We start from the raw sequence: 19997 nt of genomic DNA on the forward strand, positions 1-19997 counted from the left end.
TACAATTAGGGAGTATATGTATACACATAAAACTACATTTTCAATACATACATTAAATACAATAATAAGTATATATACATAGGCACATACATGTAAATGCATGTGTGTGAATGTTTAATGGTGCAAGAAGAGAAATATTTTACATGAAGTAATATCAAGTTCTTACACTGACATTAATCCATTGTGGGATGTATTTTATTCATGTGTGCTTCTAGATTCAAACTGTTTACATAGAAGATAGTCCTTTGCTTTGGTTTTAAGAACATGCTGTGTTGATTGGTTATTGTTGTGGGCAATTTATTCCAGGTTGAAACTGCATTTACAGAGAATCATGATTTGAAGGAGGCAGTACTGCAATGACAGGCGTAGTAGGGATGTGACGACTTCATCGCCCAGTGACTTGTTCACTGCAGTTAGTCAACCAACAGAGTGAAATCGTCAACATTTTGCTCTGTTGGGATTTACAGAGCTGTCCTGTCATGGCTCTATGAGCGTCCCACAATCTGCAGAAGTGGAGTATGGTTGGTGGACTACAATATGACCCTCCGAGGGATCCGCTGACCAACGACAGGTGTGGTCATCCATTCATATTGGGGATTAGGTGTCGAGCTGACAACTCTGCACTGTAAAAAGACATGTCAAGAAACAGCAATATGAGGCCATGGATGTTCAAGGTAAAATATTCCATGGATGTTCGCAAGGTAAAATATTCCAGAGGTAAAATAGTCCCCCATTCGGATCTCCAGGCGGGGACTACTTTGGGAGGTCCCTGGACTAAGGATAAGATCTACATTAGGAATAAGGATATTAAATTAGGCACCTGGAATGTTTTGAGCCTTTACCGGACCAGGACATTTCAGTGCACAGTTAATGAGATAGTTAAGTATAAATTAGATGTAGTAGCTGTCCAGGAAGTTAGATGGCCAGGAGAAGGGAATTTTAAAACTAAAAGTTATACTTTTTTCGATAGTGGTACTGAAAATGATAATTGTGGAACAGGCTTTTTCATAAATAATAGAATTATCTCAGCTCTTAAAACAGTAGAATTTATTAATGGTAGAATATCATATGAAGTTTTACAGGGTAGATGGTGTAAAATTATTTTAATAAACATACATGCACCAACGGAAGATAAAGATACTAAAGATGATTTTTATGCAGAGTTAGAACAGGCCTTTGATAAATTTTCTCAGTATGATATGAAAATTCTGTTAGGTGACTATAATTCACAGATTGGCAAAGAAGAGACATTTAAACCCACGATGTGTCCCACACATGTTCAATGGGATTCAAGTCTGGGGAGGATGCTGGCCATACCATTCGTTCGATACCCTCATCCCGTAGCATGGCGTCAACCAGACGTGCTTGGTGAGGTCTGGCATTATCGTCCACAAAAATGAAACAATCACCGATATCTGCAGCCATTGGGACAACATGAGGCCTGAGGATCTCATCCCGGTACCGTAAGGCTGTCACAGTACCGTTCCGGATAATGTGCAGGGGGGGTACGTCGACCAACACTTATCCCTGCCCATACCGTTAAGCCACCGCCACCATACTGAGACACTTCACGCATATGTGCGGGATAATTGCGAGTCCCACGTTCCCTCCAGATGAGAATGCATCGATTATCTGACTGGAGACTGAAACGCGACTCATCCGAGAAGAGAACTGAACTCCACTCTCCATGTCCCCACTCACGATGTTCCACAGCCCACTGTCTGCGGGCCCTACGGTGTTGGGCATTCAGAGGGACACACACCATTGGTCTTCTTGCATAAAGACCCCTTTCCCGCAGGCGATTTCGTACAGTTTGGCCCGAGACTCTTCGTCCTGTTGCCAAAACAAGGCCGCGTTGCAAGTCAGTTGCAGTTTGCTGCCTAATCCTGCGAGTCGACAATGCTAAGTACCGGTCTTCCCTAACTGTTGTTGACCGTGGGCGACCTTGCCCAGGCCTCCTTCGTACTGTACCTGTCTGTTGAAATCGTGTCCACAACCTGGAAATGACACTGCGTGACACACCAAGGGCTGCAGCCACCTCACGTTGGGTTTGCCCTGTTTCCATCCTCCCAATGGCTCTCCATGCGCTAGATTCCCGATTGTTCTGCCATCGTTCCTATTCAACACTACTCAACTGAATCCCACCTGCACTTACGGTCTGCCAGCACCAAACAACCGGTGTTCCCAAGTGACCTCATGATTGCTCCTCATATCACAAATTCTGCCACGTGCCTTATGGTGTCACTAGACAGCTCTTCATGCTGATGATTCATCACAGATGAATTGTACTGGTTGAGGACACACTCACTTCATCAACATACATTGCTACTTTTGACTTTCCAACTTTGGTTTTGGGATTTCTTGCTTGCTCCCCTAATTGTTTTGACCAGTGTAGTATAATTGACGTTCGTACACATAGTGCCAGTGACCATTATTTATTAATTGCTAAATTAAGAGAAAGACTCACAGTGATAAATCATAAGCAACAAAATCTAAAAGTTATAAAATTTAATACAGGAAACTTTGCTGATGAAAGAATTAAGAAAGATTACCAAATAAAACATCAAATAGATTTATGCTTTGCAGGATTTAAATGATGATGAAAATATAAATGAAACAGACGGAAATAAGAATTGGGAGCACATACGTAATGTAATAGAATCAGCAGCTAAAGAAAGTATAGGATACGGATACCATAAACCAAGAAAAAGTAAGCCATGGTTTAATAACTAATATCATAATCTAATAGAAATAAGAAATCAGGCTAGACTTAGGTGGTTAAATAACTCTGATGATACAAATCTAAGCAATTATAATAGAACAAAGCCAGAAGTTAACCGCACGTTTAGAAGTAAAAAAAGAGATTACTTGAAAAGCAAAATTAACGAAATTGAAACAAAGAGCAAAAACAAAAATATCAGAGATTTATATAAAGGTGTGAATGAATTTAGAAATGGGTGGCAACCTAAAGTAAACTTGATAAAAGAAAAGGCTGTGATTTTCTAGCTGACCCAAGCGATATTCTAAATGGATGGAAGAACTACTTTAATGACCTTTTAAATGTTCATGTAGGAGATAAATCAGAAGTAAATTAAGTACACACAGCAGAACCTTTAGTTCCAGAACCTAACTTGACTGAAGTTAAAGATGCTATTAAAATGATAAAGAATAACAAAGCACCTGGCATTGATTTAATACCAGCTGAGTTAATTAAATATGGTGGAAATTCGTTAATATGTCAAATTCATAAATTAATTTGTTTAATATGGAATAAAGAAGAAATCCCTCAACAGTGGAAAGAATCCATAATTGTTCCTGTGTTTAAAAAAGGTGATAAAATGAACTGCAATAATTACCGTGGAATTTGTCGTCTCAACAACATGTAAAATATTATCCAACATTCTTTTAAGAAGACTAACCCCATATGCTAATGAAATTATAGGTGATTATCAATGTGGATTTAAACACAACAGATCAAATTTTTCACATCAGACAGACACTTGAAAAAAGGTGGGAATATAATCAAGATGTCCATCAGCTATTCATTGATTTCAAAAAAGCATATGATTCTGTCAAAAGAGATAAATTATATAATATATTAGTAGAGTTTGGAATACCTAAGAAGCTTGTTAGTATGATAAAAGTATGCACCAGTGAAACAGAAAGTAAAATTCGTGTGGGTATTAATGTGTCTGACAAATTTACAATTCATGGTGGGTTAAAACAAGGAGATGCATTATCTCCATTGCTCTTTAATTTTGACTTAGAATATGCTGTTAGGAAGGTAAAAGAAACTAAAGGAGGACTAAAATTAAATGATGTGACTCAGTTGTTAGCATATGCAGATGATGTAGACTTATTAGGGGATGATATAAATACAATTAAGAATAATGCTAAAATATTTTTCAAAACTGCTAAAGAGATAGGTTTGGAAGTTAACAAAGAGAAAACTAAAAATATACTTACAGGCCGAAACCAAGTGTTAGGTAATATAATCAAAATCTAATTTGATAACAACTCGTTTGAACCAGTTTCCAAATTCAAATACTTAGGAGTAATATTAACAAATGAGAATTATATTAAAGTGGAAATAAAAATTAGGCTTAATTCAGGAAATGCATGTTACCTCTCTCTTCATAAACTTTTGTCTTCTCATTTAATATCTAAGAAACTGAAAGTTAAAATATACATAACAGTAATTTTGCCTGTAGTATTATATGGGTGTGAAACTTGGTCCCTTACATTGAAAGAGGAACATAAATTGAGAGTATTTGAAAATAAGATCCTCAGGAAAATATTTGGACCTAAAAGGGATGAGGAGAAAGGCGAGTGGAGAAGGTTACATAATTTAGAAGTACATAATTTGTATTCATGTCCAGATATTATTAGAATAATTAAATCAAGAAGACTTAGGTGGGCAGGCCATGTGGCACGAATGGGAGAGGAAAGAGGAGTTTACAGGATTCTTGTTGGGAAACCTGATGGTAAGAGACCTGTAGGAAGGCCAAGACTAAGATGGAGGGGCAACATTGAGATGGACCTAAAGGAAATCGGTAGGGATGGAAAAGAGTATATAGATATTGCTCAAGATAGGGACAGATGGAAGGCCTGTATTGCTGCAGCCATGAACCTTCGGGTTTAAGAAGGCTAGAGAGTTAGTTATTTAGTTAGTTAGTTAGTACTGCAATGGCATGTAAAAAGTTGCTTATGCCCTTGCGTGGAGTGTGAGAGTATTTGAGTGCCTATTTTAAGTTTTCTGAATAGATAATTTGGTTTACTTACTTTTACTCGTAATTTATGAAAATGATATAGTGCAGATGCCTTCTTGTGACTATTTTCTTTGTGGTCAAATGAGGCAAGATATATGTTCATGTCTTCTTATGTTCAATGCAAATCATATACAAGAATTTTGCATCACCTGAATTTTCCTCTTATCTTTGGCTGAAACCCCAGGGGCATAAACTACATCACAGTAATCAAAGAGTGACCACAATAAAAGCCTGGCAAGCTTCAGTTCAACTTTTTCGGTTAGATAATTTTGAGACCTACATAAATTTCTGAGAATGTAGAATGCTTTTCTACATAGTCCATTGATGTGTTCTGTCCAGTAGCGTACGCAGGATTTCATCAAGGGGGGTGTTATTTCGAAAACTTTCTACAAATTCACATTTCCATTGTTTTATTATACTTTAATTAATTAATAATAATAATAAATTAATTAATAATTCTTAGAATTAATTAATTAATTAGTTTAATTACTACTAATAATTACTACTAATGCAGCTGCTATTTATGAAAGAAATAGAACAAAATTACATTTCTTTTGTTTCTTTGTTACAAAATAATTGTCTAGTCAACGGTTATTTGTATATGATAAGTGAGACATTTTAAGTGTGAAGAAAATCCATAAAAACAAGCAAATATATTTAATTTATTGAAATAATCGAAATATGAAACTCATTCAAGAAGCCGTGGTGGTCTAGCCTGACAACTTCGTGGGAGATCCAGGTTCAATTCCCGGAATTGGTTGGAATTTATCCAGCCTTGTCTCCGCACCCAGCCTCATAGCAATGGGTACCTGAGAGCAACCCTAGGGGATGAAGGCTGCCGGAGCATGGTGCTGATCACATCACCTGCAAAATAGTTCGAGAATCTTTGGGGCCCACCACAGCACTACGTGTGCCTTCATGGCACGGTGCTATATGCACGGGGGAATTTACATTACCTTTACCTATGGAACTTGCAAAGGATAATGATGAAGCGCGAGAACACATGTTGCTAAATTCCACTGAGTCTATGTTTTCGTTGAAAAGTAAGTTTATAGACATTCCAACACATTTATCACTTCTAGGTGATTCACAAAGCACTTCTTCAACATTATTTAATGATGTGGATGTAGACTCAGCATCACTTGAGAGTGCACAAGGGGATGTGAAATCAGTACCGGGAAGAACGTTTGCAATAAGGTCGGCACACTGCGACGAAGCAAGGAATTTTCACAATTCTCGCGAGAGTCACTGCGCGACTATTTGCAAAAAAAAAATTGCAAAATTGAACTTTGCGGCCGCTTAGATTGTTACTTACGTGAAATTTAGAAGATTTCGTACTTCCGCGTTGCACAATTTAATGGTTCAATCCTATTAATTTCGAAGATCCACTGTCTTCATTCACAAAAGGGTACGGCGTTTGAAGCGGAGATTGTGTTTGGAATGTTAAGTTTTTCTTCGTGCTGCATGGGAATAATAATTCAAATTATTATTATTATTATTATTACTGTCGCAGATCTTTGACCGTGATAAATTAGCCATTTTAATTTTTTTCTACAGCATTTTGAATAATATTTCAAAAGCTCAAGGGGGGGGGTTAAACCCGGTAACCCCCCCCCCCCTTGCGTATGCCACTGGTTCTGTCCAAGTAAGAGAACTATCAATCATCAAACCCAGGCTTTTAGATGTTGCTTTATGCAGTATGCTATGTCCAACATATTTTCAAGACAATGTTGTTATACTTGTCGTTCGTAATTGATTGTCTGCTCCCCAGTAATATGTATGTGGATTTGTTGGGATTTAATATGAGTCTATTGGAATCACACCACCAGGACATTCTTTCCAATTCATCATTGATGACCTTATTAAAGTCACGTCTAACTGTTATTGGTGTAGTAGGTAGGTAGGTATATCTGTGTGTCATTATCTATTGCTATAACATCGAGTGTGTTTTACTATTTGCTACGATTCGAGTGGGTTTGTCGATTATTTTATCTTTCCTTCTTTTTTCTTTCTTTCCTTTTAGATTGAGGGAGCATTTGCTATCTTTTGTATTTTCTCCTTCACTTTAGTTACATCTTACAATAAAAAATATCTTCATTTAATCTTTTGAGGCACACACTTTACCCTAGCTCTAGTCATGACTAAAAAAAAACCTGCAAGGGTCTCTACGAAAGCTGAAAATGGTCAAAAATAGTAAATGTTGTTTTCAACCAAATGAGACACAATTGTATTCTCAGTATTGATTAATACTCCCAACTAAAAAAATATTATTTGTTTTTGAGTTCTATTGTACTACTTAAAGTTCATTTTTACAATCCTGCCATAAATATGTAGTAGGCTATAATACATATATATTAGGCTGGCTCTATGCCATAATAGTTGCACCAATATATGGCATAGTAACACATTGTAAATTTGTTGACAATTTTATTTAATAAACAAATCAAATAATCAGTATTTTATTGTAGACAATTAAATGTCCCCAAATCTTTCTATACACATAAACATGTAAGATCTTAGAGAGTCTGAAATTAGCAGGGAGAGTTTACCAAAGTAGACCTTCATCCCTCAGCTCTTATCATCATCCTTTTCTTTTCCTGATGAAGATCCTCGTTTGAAGCATTGAAAAATGGATTTTCTCTGCTTATTGATGATATTTAACCCTTCGTTGGTATACCTGTTCCAGAGTAACGTGGTTGGTATATGGTGAGCATGGCACTCGCATATGGATTCAGTTTTTTGTCATTCTTTTAAATGTATTTTTACATTTATCATATTAAGTCTATAAACATTTAATTGCCTAATATATATATCACTTATAAGTTAAAATTTATCTAGTCTTTTTGTATAATAACAAATACAATATTACTGATTACCTATTACCAAATACAATATATCAAGAAAAACATAGCAATTTTCATAATTTTATTAGGAATTTAATTTTGATTAATTTGCATAAAATAAGTAATAAATTGAATAATTTATTACTTGTTGATGAGAGGGATGTACATTCTACTTCGTAGTTTCATTCTTATTAATATATTGAGGAGAAAGGACAAGTAAATTAGGTTCATCTTCATAAGATTTGTTGCTATGATGATCACTTTTCAATGACTTCTCAACACCATTATTTCTGGGTCATGTGAATCAAACACTCTACACAGGTCTTCTTCTTTCTCACCATTTGGTTCAGCAAGTCATGTTCGTAACGGTTATTCCTCAATCAAGACAAATATCAGAGTTCAAAGTTCATTTAGCCAGAAATAGCAAAAGTAATATGTGAATGGAGTCAAATAAAATAATTACCAAAGAATCAAAACATAAAACAGTGATACAACATGAATTCAGTGAACACAGAAATAAAATATGTTTGCAGAAAATGGTTACGCAGTTGGGTGAGCATGGAGCAATGGAAAATGAAGGCCAGTCTAAAATGATATATTTCACACATAAAATTTCAAATGCCTCAGTCAATTGTGTTAATTATTATGAAGGATTGAGAGTTACAAGTAAGACTGGTATAGATAGTTGCAGAAATACTATATCTTCTAACTGAACTGTGTTTGTGTTTGCTTGTCCCCTACCTTCGGAAGAAAGATCATGTACCTAATCGCAAACAAATGTTATTCTTGTAAATTATAATTTTTACCTGATGCTAGAGCAGCAGTGATTTTTTCTGTCTGTGAAAATGTTGATACTATAACATGTGTGCATGTTGGATCAAATTCCTTGCTCACAAGGACATGAGCTCCAAGAACTTGAGCCATCCGGGTAAGCTCTTCCCTGTCATCAGTTAAAATTTTAGAAAATGCAATCCTTCTAGTCATCTTCTCTTCCAACTTTTGTGCCTGAAATGATAAAAACATTTTTCCTTTACATCTTCCTTTGGAAAATATACTAATACAATATCTATCAAAATCTTAAAATACAGGGTGTCCCAATAAAATGTATATATGATTTGAATGATTAGAACGCCAGTCATTATTATTAAGAGAAGTTCATTTTCAAAAAATTTAAAAATCTACAGACATGAATAATTTTCTTTTTTCAAACTGATGACCGTACTGGTCCAGGCACTGCTGGAAACGTGAAGCATTGGAATCAAACATCAAGAATAATAATTTTGTTTGCATTCTCGTTCAATGGATGCCTCCCAATTCGTCGACTCTTGCCAGTTTTGTACAGTAAAGTTTATCTTTCATGTAACCCTGTACAGAAAATCTTAGTGGTGTGAGGTCTGGTGAACGCAGAGGGTACTTTTCTGTATACCTTCTGTTCAGCACACTTCTTCCAAGTACTACTTACAAAAAATGCACTCTCTGGTCTGCATCATGAGCATGTACTCTTCTTGGAATGTAAATATTCCAATGCCAGTGCTGAAGAATGCAATGGACACTTACTTGATTTTCATATTCCTGTTAAGGTGTGTATACATTCTTATGGGACAACCTCTATGAACCTCTACATCTGAGTAGTTACAAATGTGATGCAAAGAATACGTTGTTGATTCCTTAATTTCATATCAATATATATTTACATTATTTTATTAATTTATACAGATATTCCTATTCAACGCTGCAAAAATATGTACAAGTTAAGCTTTGTACTGGTATTTGGACCACCTTGTATGGTGTGATACAGTATGAAGACATGTCTTCTTATTAGAGCTGAGCCAATACCACCATTTTCCGATATCGATGCCAATACTTGTATATTTCCAGTATAAAATAAGAAGGCTAGTTACCGAGATACTAACTCGTCACATCACTACTATCCGTGACAAAAATATTCAGCTCTCGGTTTACGTGCTTGTAAAATTGTACTCCGTGGGAGGAGAAAAGTCAAATATACCTCACCAGAAAGCTTCCAAGTATCTACTTTTAATAAGCGTTATCTGAAATTTTTTCTTAACTTTGTCTTGCTATAATGAAAAATTCACTTAAAAGTGTACTTTTTCCTCCCAATTTTCACGAACTTAACACCATACAGTTCATAATCGACTGTACATATAATTTTGAGATTTTGTGTAGGCCTACTTGAAGTTTGATTATTTTTGCACCTCTGTAGAAAAAATAAAATGCATATTTTTACTAGATACCTCAAAAATTGACATTTTAGGGAAACGTGCAAACTTGAAATGCATAATTACAAATTCAATGAAATTGCAAAAAACTGTTGATATAACGCATTTGATCAAATTCCAGAAGTTTGGCATGTGTACATCAAATACAGTTCCAGATATTAATTATTCTTTCGCATTCCTAATATGGTAAACGGGTGCATGACCTATGGCGGAGTGCGGCCAATCTCAGACTCCGCGGGCAGCAGGCGGCTTCCACAGCGTTGCCGCTTCGCTGCGAGAATCGCGCAAGTGCGTTCCGTCGAGGCGATCCAAAGTATTGTCGCAGCATAAAATAATGAAAGAAATATTTCTCATATTGCAAATGGAGTATTGCTGTACTGCAGGTTTTTTGTCCCAATTTTTATAGCTTTTCTTGCCCGGCGAAGGTATATAGTGGTTCGGATCCCACTTTAAACTGTAAGTCCAGTCCCAATTAGCCTACTTGTGCATAAAGTGGACTTAAAGAGAACATCATTTTTCCAGTATTATTTTATGTCGCACATTTAAACAGATATACTGAGTAAAACGATGTTCGATGAGGACGATTTGAATGAAGTCTATGAGGGATCTAGTCTTCTCTGTATACAATAATAACGCATAGAAATTATATTTAAAAAATTGCGCATTTTAAGCCTTCACGTCAACTAACATTTTAATAAAATATATTTCGAGCAAAAACACACGTAAATTGTGTTTATCTCTCAAAATTCACTTAATCATCGAGTCGAGTAGTGGTGGTGGTTTCAGCATTTAACGCACCTGAAATATTGCTTTCATATTTTGGTCTGTTTCACAGCTGCAACTCTTGTAATAAGCAATGAGTTGTGGGTTCATTAAGAGAGACAAAAGGACTAAAAACATTAATAAATTTTCAATAAATATGAGTGAAAGGTAAAAGTATAAAATGCTGCTCATAATGGGTTCTGTTTAACTGGATAATTAAAATAAAAGTCGTGTATCTTTCTTCTCACCACACCTTGGAAAAACTCGCCCGATAAAATATTGGGTCGATGCAATTTTTGTTGTTCCCTTTTTCTTTACATACCTTTTTCACTGTGCTGACGTAACCCCCAAACACTCCGCAGTGCACTTGACATCTTGGTTTATGTCGTGAGAAGTGCCTATTCGTTTCCCCTGGTCGAAATATCTCTTGGCACTTACTATCATTTCTTTTGCACCACTATGATATTGCCGTCTTGCAATTTTCATGCAACAAAAAAATCATTTCAAAGAACCGCCATCACTCAATACTGTGCCTACGAACAAACACGCGAATTTGTGAGAGACCGACTGCCTGGGTAGAATGCACGTAAGAATTATTATGACTATGTGGGAGTTTAGGCAATGATTCATGGCAGGAATGTAAACACAAAAGTGGCAAAAGAAAATTTCGGCATCTCTACAATGCTTTCCTTCGCACAACACATTGCTTCGGCTCATTTCCCGTGTCAAAGCTGCTTGGACGTTGAGTTTAAAGGGCAAGCGGCAACGCTCTACATGCGTACTTAGCAACGATGTGAATTGCGCGGGAACCGGTTGCCAAGAAAAAACAATTCTCTCCGTTTTCAATTCGCACAGTGTGCAAGAATGAGATATTAAAGTTTGATTTTTATTCCACGGTCATCATTTTGATATGCATTTCATGACCATTGGGCTGACAATTACCAAGATTGCAACATCATAATTAATCATTAATTGTGAGGGCCTCCCCCATGGCGCAGTGGTAGCGTCATTACCTTGTAATCGAGGGGTCCCGGGTTCGATACCCGGTGGAGGCACAAGTGGTTCGGATCCCACTTTAAACTGTAGGTCCAGTCCCGATTAGCCTTACTGTGCATAAAGTGGACTTAAAACACCAACTCAACTCAACATTAATTGTGACTGTTCCACAGATGATAGTGCCATTATATTTGGCTGAGAAATTTCCACAAACAAGGTTCAATCCCAAAAAAAATCATATATTTACTACGGTTTTACACAAAGCTACACACAATTGAATTAGACTTATGTAAAAAACACCCGAAAAAAACTAACTTTTACGAACATTTTTGTCTGAATAGAAAACAGAATTAAAATCACCTTTTCTTGCTTTTGTCTAAAAGCAGACAATTGTAGCTTTCCAATGAGGTATATCTGACTTTTTCCTCCCACGGAGTACAATTTTACAAGCACGCAAACCGAGGGCTCAATATTTTTGTCACGGATAGTAGGCACGTATTTAGAAATATATAATTTGGGGAGCCAGTCCGAGCCAAGTGTCTCAAATATAATTATCAAATTGTTTTTATTTAATATGTTAGTATAATTATTTGTAATAATACGAAAATTAATTAATTAGTACTTAATTTCTCTAATGCGTATGGAGTATTGTTGTATGTAACCACAAACTAAGAAACGGAGGAAAGACAACGTTAATACTATTTTGTTCTTTCTATCTTGACTAAAAATATTGTTATTACATAAATAGTAAAAAGACGCTTTAAAATCAGAGATAAAACAGCAAATATTCATCATCTAGCTTACGTGTAGTTAAGACCGCTAAAATGTGTGTAAAAACAACAGTTATGACATCGAATTTTATGTCAAAGTAAAAAATTTTAAAAAATAATTATAATAAAATAATTATTAAATAACAAAAATAATGATGGTACGTACAACTGATGAAAAGTAAAGTTCGTGATAAATATTTTATGTACATTATTGCAAGTAGTGGTGTACATAAATATTTAGAGGGGCCTCTCCGATGGTGTCGCCGTCGCCTTGTAATCAATAGACCGTGTTAAAAATATAAACAAACATTGGTGAGGTCTTGCCCGGTCCCCCTGGAACTTCCAGTTTAGGCCAGTCCCCGTTGTTGCCAGTGCAGATTCACCGGTGTACGAAGAAAGAAATGAGCGCTTGTTTTCATCAGTTGTGCGACGATAGTCAAGAAAGGTATTTGTTACATTTTTACTATGAAGGAGTGGACGTCTAGAATCCGCCTGATGATCAACTGCAGAGCAGATTATTAAAATATGACGTGTCTTTGTGGCCGCCATACAAGTATCTCATGTACACGCACGACGAACGTTTAGGTATTCAATTATTTTGTAAATGTAAAAGTGAGGGGAAGATAATTCTATAAAACTAGTGATATTATTATATTAGAAAGTATGCTTAAGTGAATCTTTGCCAACAAATCTGCAGAAGTAATGAGACATAACAAATACTAGTAAATATATGTGCTTTCAACGTCGCCTTTCCGCCTGAGAGATTTAGGGAAAACCTATGATATGGCATGCCACTTTCACTTGCACGAATTTACTTCAAGCAACAAGAGTTTTCAGACTGAAGCATTCGATCTAAAGCAAACCATTTACCAGTCACGCTTGAGCAAATAACAGGACTCGGCAACACAATGCACGGTATTGATAAAACAGTCCAGTCCGAGCGACATGAAAGCGACAAGCGACACCTGCAATTTGTCGTGTCGCTTTAATTCGGAAGGTGTTGTTTATTTTTGAATGTTGGTTTCCAAGAGACACGTATCGATGCAGTCTGAAAGCTTCCTTTCGAACCAATTCGCCGAGAAAATGCACGTGTCGCTTGGACAGGACTGTTTTCTCAGTACCATGCATTGTGTCTGGTGTCGCCTCGGTCTGTTGTACTCGTATGCGAGGTGAATTGTTTCTTTTAGAGTAAAGGGGCCGTTGCCATTTTCCCCCTGGAAAATGAAAGTCAACCAAAAATTATGTATTTCACACATATAATTTCATTTTAGCTACAATAATATGTGTTAATTATTGCATGAACATCATAAATTCAAATTTAAGCAATGTTTTTTTTTAGGGAACAACACTATTTTTGGAGACAATGCGCCTTGTTTGCCCCCCTGGAAAAAATAACTTCCTTGCCCCTCCCTGGAAAAAAATCCTGCGGACGTTCATGGCCGTTGCTTGTCGCTTCGGTGTGTAATCTTTGTGCCACTTAAAAGTGAATCCTCAGTGATCAATGACATTTTTCGAACCGAAGCGACACGACAAGCTGCACGTGTCGCTCAGATTCCCAATGGTGGGTACCAATCCTTTCTCGTACTGCTTGTATTAACAGGTTTCGTCTCTCTACGTTCTTCGGAAACCTACGAAGTGATACTTGACTCAATAAATTTGTTCCCGATCGAACTGTGCAACCATATGCTACACAGCTGACACCCTATTTCCTTGTAAAAGAATCTCCACTTTGCCCTTTCATATTAATGTCCATAGCATCGTAAGCGTAACCGGATGTTCGAGGGGGACCAGACGAGTGCGCATGCTCCGCAGTAGCTCCGCCTTTAACACCGTCTATAGATCGCGGGTTCGATACTCCGTAAAGACACATAGTGCTTCGGGTCCCACTTTAAAATTAGCTTATCTTTCTTACTTAGTACTGTCATTCAAAGCCGTATGTTCTCAATCTAATCTCGGCGGAAATTAGTGATTGATTAATTTGCCTTTATTTTTCTTCCGCTTTTTGTGCCACTTTTGGCTAATTTGCTAAGATGGGGATGAGTGATGATGTGATGAAATTAATGAATGGACACTCCCAAACATCCATGCCCAGGCCGGGATTCGAACCCTTGCGACGTAGCCGGATGTGCTAACCACTCCGCCACGGGGGGCGGCTTTCGGCGGAAATAAATAGCCATCATTGGCCGATACGGGCAGTCACACAAAAGACAGAAGTGAAGAGGATAAGTATAAATTGCTAATTCCCCTTCGCGCTTGAGCGTAGATAAAACAAAGCTAATTTCACAGTGACCATTCATCCCTCTTTTCCAAGAACTCCGCAACTACCTGACCCGGCTTTAGCGTGGCGGGGGGTTGCATTTCCCAGAGCAGATACATGCCTTCATGGTTACGTTTGGGTTCAGCTTTCACTTACCCATGCCTTTGATCTTGCCATCTGCTTCTCAGGAGGGTGGGGGTTTATGATCCAGTGTTTCTAGGAAAATCTATGGCACTTCCTGTGCTGGTCTCCAAATCTGTCACAAGGAAGGGTCAACGAACTTTTAAAAAGGACAAATGTTGAGACGAGCTGTTGCCTTTGTTCCCATTTCCAGCCACTGAAAATCTTTGGTATCTGATGGTATTGATAAGAAAATCAACCGATACTCACACGATGCCCATACCACCGGAATCGGTATCAGCTCAGCCCTAGTTATATATCATATAAGACGACAATGGATAATATAAGCAGTTCTTACTTCTTTCCTACAGCTCTCCCAGAAAACAGACATTTTTAAGGTGAGTGAAATTATTAAATATCATTTTCTTCAGTAATTTATTATTATTTAAATATGATAATTTTCTGACTTATCCCTGAAGATTTTGTATATCGATTCGCATTGAGATTTCAAATTTAAAAACGGATGGGGGCCTCGCATTTTTATCTCGCCCAGGGTCTCGCGATATGTTGCTACGTCACTTGTAAAAGGGGCCTCAAACATATAAAGTAAAACAGTGTACACACTCAAAACAACAATGAATAATACATGTCCGGATGGGACGACAACAAAATTTAACAGAGCCGTGGCTACATTTTTCTGTCAGGGTTACAATGGTTTTTGGCACCCTCTGCATCGAATTCTGTGACTACCCATTTCTACCAGGCACAGAAATTCATTGGGGGAGGGGTCCGAACCAAGTGTCTCAAAATAATAGTAACAATAATAATGTTTAAATTAAAATAATTATGTCTAATTAGAATAAAATATTCAAATTAATTATTATATTTTATTACATGAATAGGTAAAAAGACTGTATAAGGACAGTGATCTATCTAATAGCACGTATTCATTATCTAACTTACCTATAGTCAAGGTCGGCAAGATTTGCAAAAAAAATGCCGTGGCAAGGATAATGTCAAATGGAGAAAGATAATTGAATATTAATTTAATACCAAAAAAGGATGTTAGATCCAGTTAAAGAAAAGTAAAGCTCCTGGTAATATTTTATGCATATTATTACAAGTAGTAATAGATCTTGCATAATTCTTATTTGATACTGCCATTCAAAGTCGTATGATCCCAATGGGTTAGGTGGCAGAGCAGCAGGCTGAACCTCGCCCGCTAAATAAAGGAATTATTATTATTATTATTATAATCCTTGTCTTCCAGCAAGTTCGGCGAAATTAAATAACCCCGATTTAACAAGTATATTTTCATTATTTAATTTTAGTTATGTTGTATTATTTCATTGCTTAATTTTAGTACTTACTAAGTCTTTCGGGGGTCCGGAACCCCCCTAAATACGTCCTTGCCTTCTACATCTGCTGAACCGTATAGAACATGGTGAACCGAATAAGATTTTGCTGAATGGTGTAAAATGCACCCACTTGAATATGCTTAACCATATTAGAATCTGTTGAGAAATACAGAGAAGATACGCTCATTTGCTTCTGTTGAACCGCTTTACAATCCTGATGCACCAAATTAGAATCGGGTGAACAATAAAGTAAATACACTCAACTGATTCTGCTGAACCACCTTAAAATCTGCTGAACGATGTAAAATGCACGCATTTATTTGAATCTGTTGAACGATATAAAATATACTTATTTAAATCTGTTAACCTGTCAGAATCTGCAGAAGGATATAAAGTGTACTCAATCCTTAAAATCTGCTGAACGAAATAAACAGACTCATTTGGATCTGATGAACTATTTGAAAAACACTCATTTGAAACTATTGAATCTTGTTAGAATCAACACTCACTCTAAGGATAAGCTAATATTCAAGTTATCTTAATATATAAGGTAGCGACATCCGAAGATTGCCGATCGTGCACGAGCGTGTGACGTCATAGTGGAGGCTTGGGCTTGGCTAATAGAATTTCTATGGGAGGTTCAGAGGGGGAAAGGAAAGTATTTATTACTTTGAGGCAGCGGCGGCTCTAAGAGCCGCCGTGTCATGGCTCTACCCTAAGAAAAAGAAAAAGCACTTGCTTTGCCAAAATATAGTTAAATTAATACAGTTACGAACGAGGAGATTCGAATCTCGTAAGCGTTCGAGCTTACGGCCGTCTCAATTCCTGCGCCGCATCCCCAGCTGTTCTCTCACTTGCTCTGGGCCAGCATAGTCTGGCCTGTGCGCGGAGGCATGAAAAAGTGGTAGCCAGCCATAACTAGCCGTGCCCCTTTTCGGTTGGCAGGACACGAGAGCTTTTGCATTGTGTTGACATAGTTGCAAACTTCACAGAGAAGTGACTAATCCTGACCTATTTGTAATACTCGTTGAAAAGTAATTCGCGAGAAAGATACTTTCCTGCATACTTGGAAAGAACGAACATAATATCTTCTCCAAATTTATATAACCATTTAGATGCGTCTAAAGAGCCATCCAGACTTTTTTGTTATCGATTTCTTCCTTAAGAAAAGATATATCCCTTGCTCTCACGCACACAGACACTCATGTGTTGCAACTGAAATTGACAACATTGAAGACATTTTCTGTACAAAAGAATTGCCTAAATATCAAAGGGAATTCGCACTACAAGGGGGATTTTTTACTTTAATATTTGTAAAAAATCACACGGAAAATCTATCAGTATAAGAATTTCACTTGAGATATAATTTAATTTCTTGCATTGAATTCTGAAAATTGTAGATCTACAGTTCATTTAGCAGATAATCATATTTCAGTTGTTAGTAACACCGATTGTTGATGTACCGTCTGCTGTGCTGGGTTGCAAATTATAAACAAAGCAAGGCGAGAATACCGTGATCGACTGTCTCTTAATTGTTCAGTGTTTTTCTCTTTAGTGAAGTGAAAGTGTCCGATGGTGTGTGAAAGGAAGGGTAGTTAGTAAAGATGAGTCAGATTAGAGTATTATTACATACCCAGTTTTCCAAGGTACTACACGATATTAAATTAAAAGTTAAACAACTTGGCTGTCCCACGCCAGATTTAAACATAAATTCTATTTAAAAAATATCAAAAAAAATAGTAAAGGTGACAGGCGTCGAAATTTTAATAGTCGCATTTATTTCCTAGAAACTTTGGCAGACTTCCGCACAGCATGCTACGACGCCAGGGATTGCGGGTTCGAATCTCGGCCTGGGCATCTGTGTTCTTTGCGAGTGTTCACTCCTTACCTTCGAAGTAAAATAAACCAAACTTATGAACTCTGTTTACTAAAATTGCAGACAAAAAAATCAAAGGTCCATTAAAATTACCTCTTTCATTAGATTTCTATGACATATGCTAGCGAAAATTTTCCGATTTCTTGATCACGTTGGCACTACCCATCATACTAGCTGCCAGCCGCCACTGCTTTGAGGAGGGGGAAATATTAATTATCATACTTCGGGATGGTATTGAGACATTCATAATTGAAAACGTGCTACTTTTAAAAAGGGGGGAAATTACACATAAAAACCCATTTTTTCTGAAACGTGATCGATATGTTACAAAGTCCGTGTTCTCATTAGTATTGCAGATATCATAATTTCATAACTCTGTATTACGATTTTAATAAAAACGTTGCATGCTAAATAAGAAATGCATACTGAAAAAGTTAAAAGGAAATAGCTGATTGACAGATTTGGTTCATTTTAATTCGCTTTTCTGTCACTTCGTTTTTAATATGAAATGAAAACCCATAAGCGGTAGTTTCCCCCGTCGTTCTCTTTCTTTGTTTCCACATAAAAATATCACGTTTACTAAATTCTCATTTTTCTCATTAAGGACAAATCAATGTCTTACCAAATTCGATTCGAACCCGGGACCCCTGTCGTCATAGCGCGCTGCGATCGTTTGCAAAACTAAAAAAACAGCACTTCTTTGTTCTCACGACAAAAAAAAAAATAGAAGGCATACTCGAAAAAATGGTAACCATAGATAAACACAGAATTGAATAAGATGAATTTTGATGTAACTCGTTTTTATGTAGTTCTACTGGTTAACTTTTGATTGGAGTCCAAACTTGAGTATCCATAATTTTTAATCCGACAGTAGTCCGGTATAATCTGTTTGCAACATAATGCACTATAAAAGCCTTATATTTGGTTTTCTGACTGAATCGTCCCTTCTTATTCAGAACGTTGCCATCACCATTTCGAATTAAACATGTCAGAAAAAACTTAAAATTCGTTCTGCATAATCTAACTTTATTTTTCAAATTGCCAAGAGGAAAAAGCAACGTACAATCTAGATAAAATTTTACCCTGCATTTGAAACTTACTCTAAATTCGCAAAGAATCCCGAACCTTCATATATTTATTTATTCTACAATAATTTACGGATCCAAGTTACACATGCAATAAATTTTTTGAAAATGTTTGAAAATGTTATGTGCAGGAAGAATGAGGAAAGAGTTTGTAAGATAGTAATTTCAGACTTTGAAAACACAATTTCAGTTTGTAATTTGCAGATATTTTAAGTTTCGCTGGTTCAAATTTGGCTGCAAGTTATCGTTGTCATAGGTTCGAGTTTTAATTTTTTTTTTCGTATTAAGAACTTTGCACACACACACACGTGCAGAAGACTAGCCAAAGTGTACAAATACTAATTTAACTAACTTACCCTACTCGAAATACTTGATGGGTGCTAGAAACATCAAACTTAAATGTCTTAACCTACTAATTCAAGCCTATAGAAAGAGATTTACGATCACACGGAAAATGAAACTCATTGAGAATATCGATGAAAATATAAGCAATAAAGGAGAAACGTTACATAAACTCATAATGACTGACCGTGCGAGGGTACGAATAGTTATTCATTAAATAGCATATTTTTAGTACTTTAGAACTTTTTCCGTAGAATTTCCTTTTACATGTCCATGTGTGTCTTCGTTGTATAACAGGAAAATTTACCGCAAGGCTGATATGCGACACACATTTGTATATGTAGTTCATTAACTAAATAACTTACATTGGACTAGAGTAAGGTGGGGCAAGACTGCGCAGTTTGAGTTCATAATTTTATATTCAAGCTATGAAACTACAGACACACATGAAAAATGCAATACACATTGCACTATCCTTCGCTGACTCACAGTAAATTTCCGAAAGCTGAATGAACAATATTTCTGCATGAAACAATTACAAAACCGTGACCATGCAAATGCGCAGTCTTACCCGCACCG

At 36.6% G+C, this 19997-nt stretch overlaps 1 protein-coding gene across 1 annotated transcript in view; it reads right to left on the reverse strand.

The window, feature by feature from the left end:
* Window positions 1–19997, reverse strand: part of LOC146002241 (DNA topoisomerase 2-binding protein 1-like) — a 217447-nt gene that overhangs the window by 38247 nt on the left and 159203 nt on the right. The window contains exon 3 of the mRNA XM_083139958.1: window positions 8419–8617. Coding sequence (XP_082996084.1) covers window positions 8419–8596 — 178 coding nt within the window. The 5' untranslated portion in view covers window positions 8597–8617. The remainder of the gene's footprint in view (window positions 1–8418; window positions 8618–19997) is intronic.

The sequence above is a fragment of the Lepisma saccharinum genome, chromosome 18 (genome assembly GCF_977018435.1).
Source record: "Lepisma saccharinum chromosome 18, izLepSacc3.1, whole genome shotgun sequence".
Taxonomy (NCBI): domain Eukaryota; kingdom Metazoa; phylum Arthropoda; class Insecta; order Zygentoma; family Lepismatidae; genus Lepisma; species Lepisma saccharinum.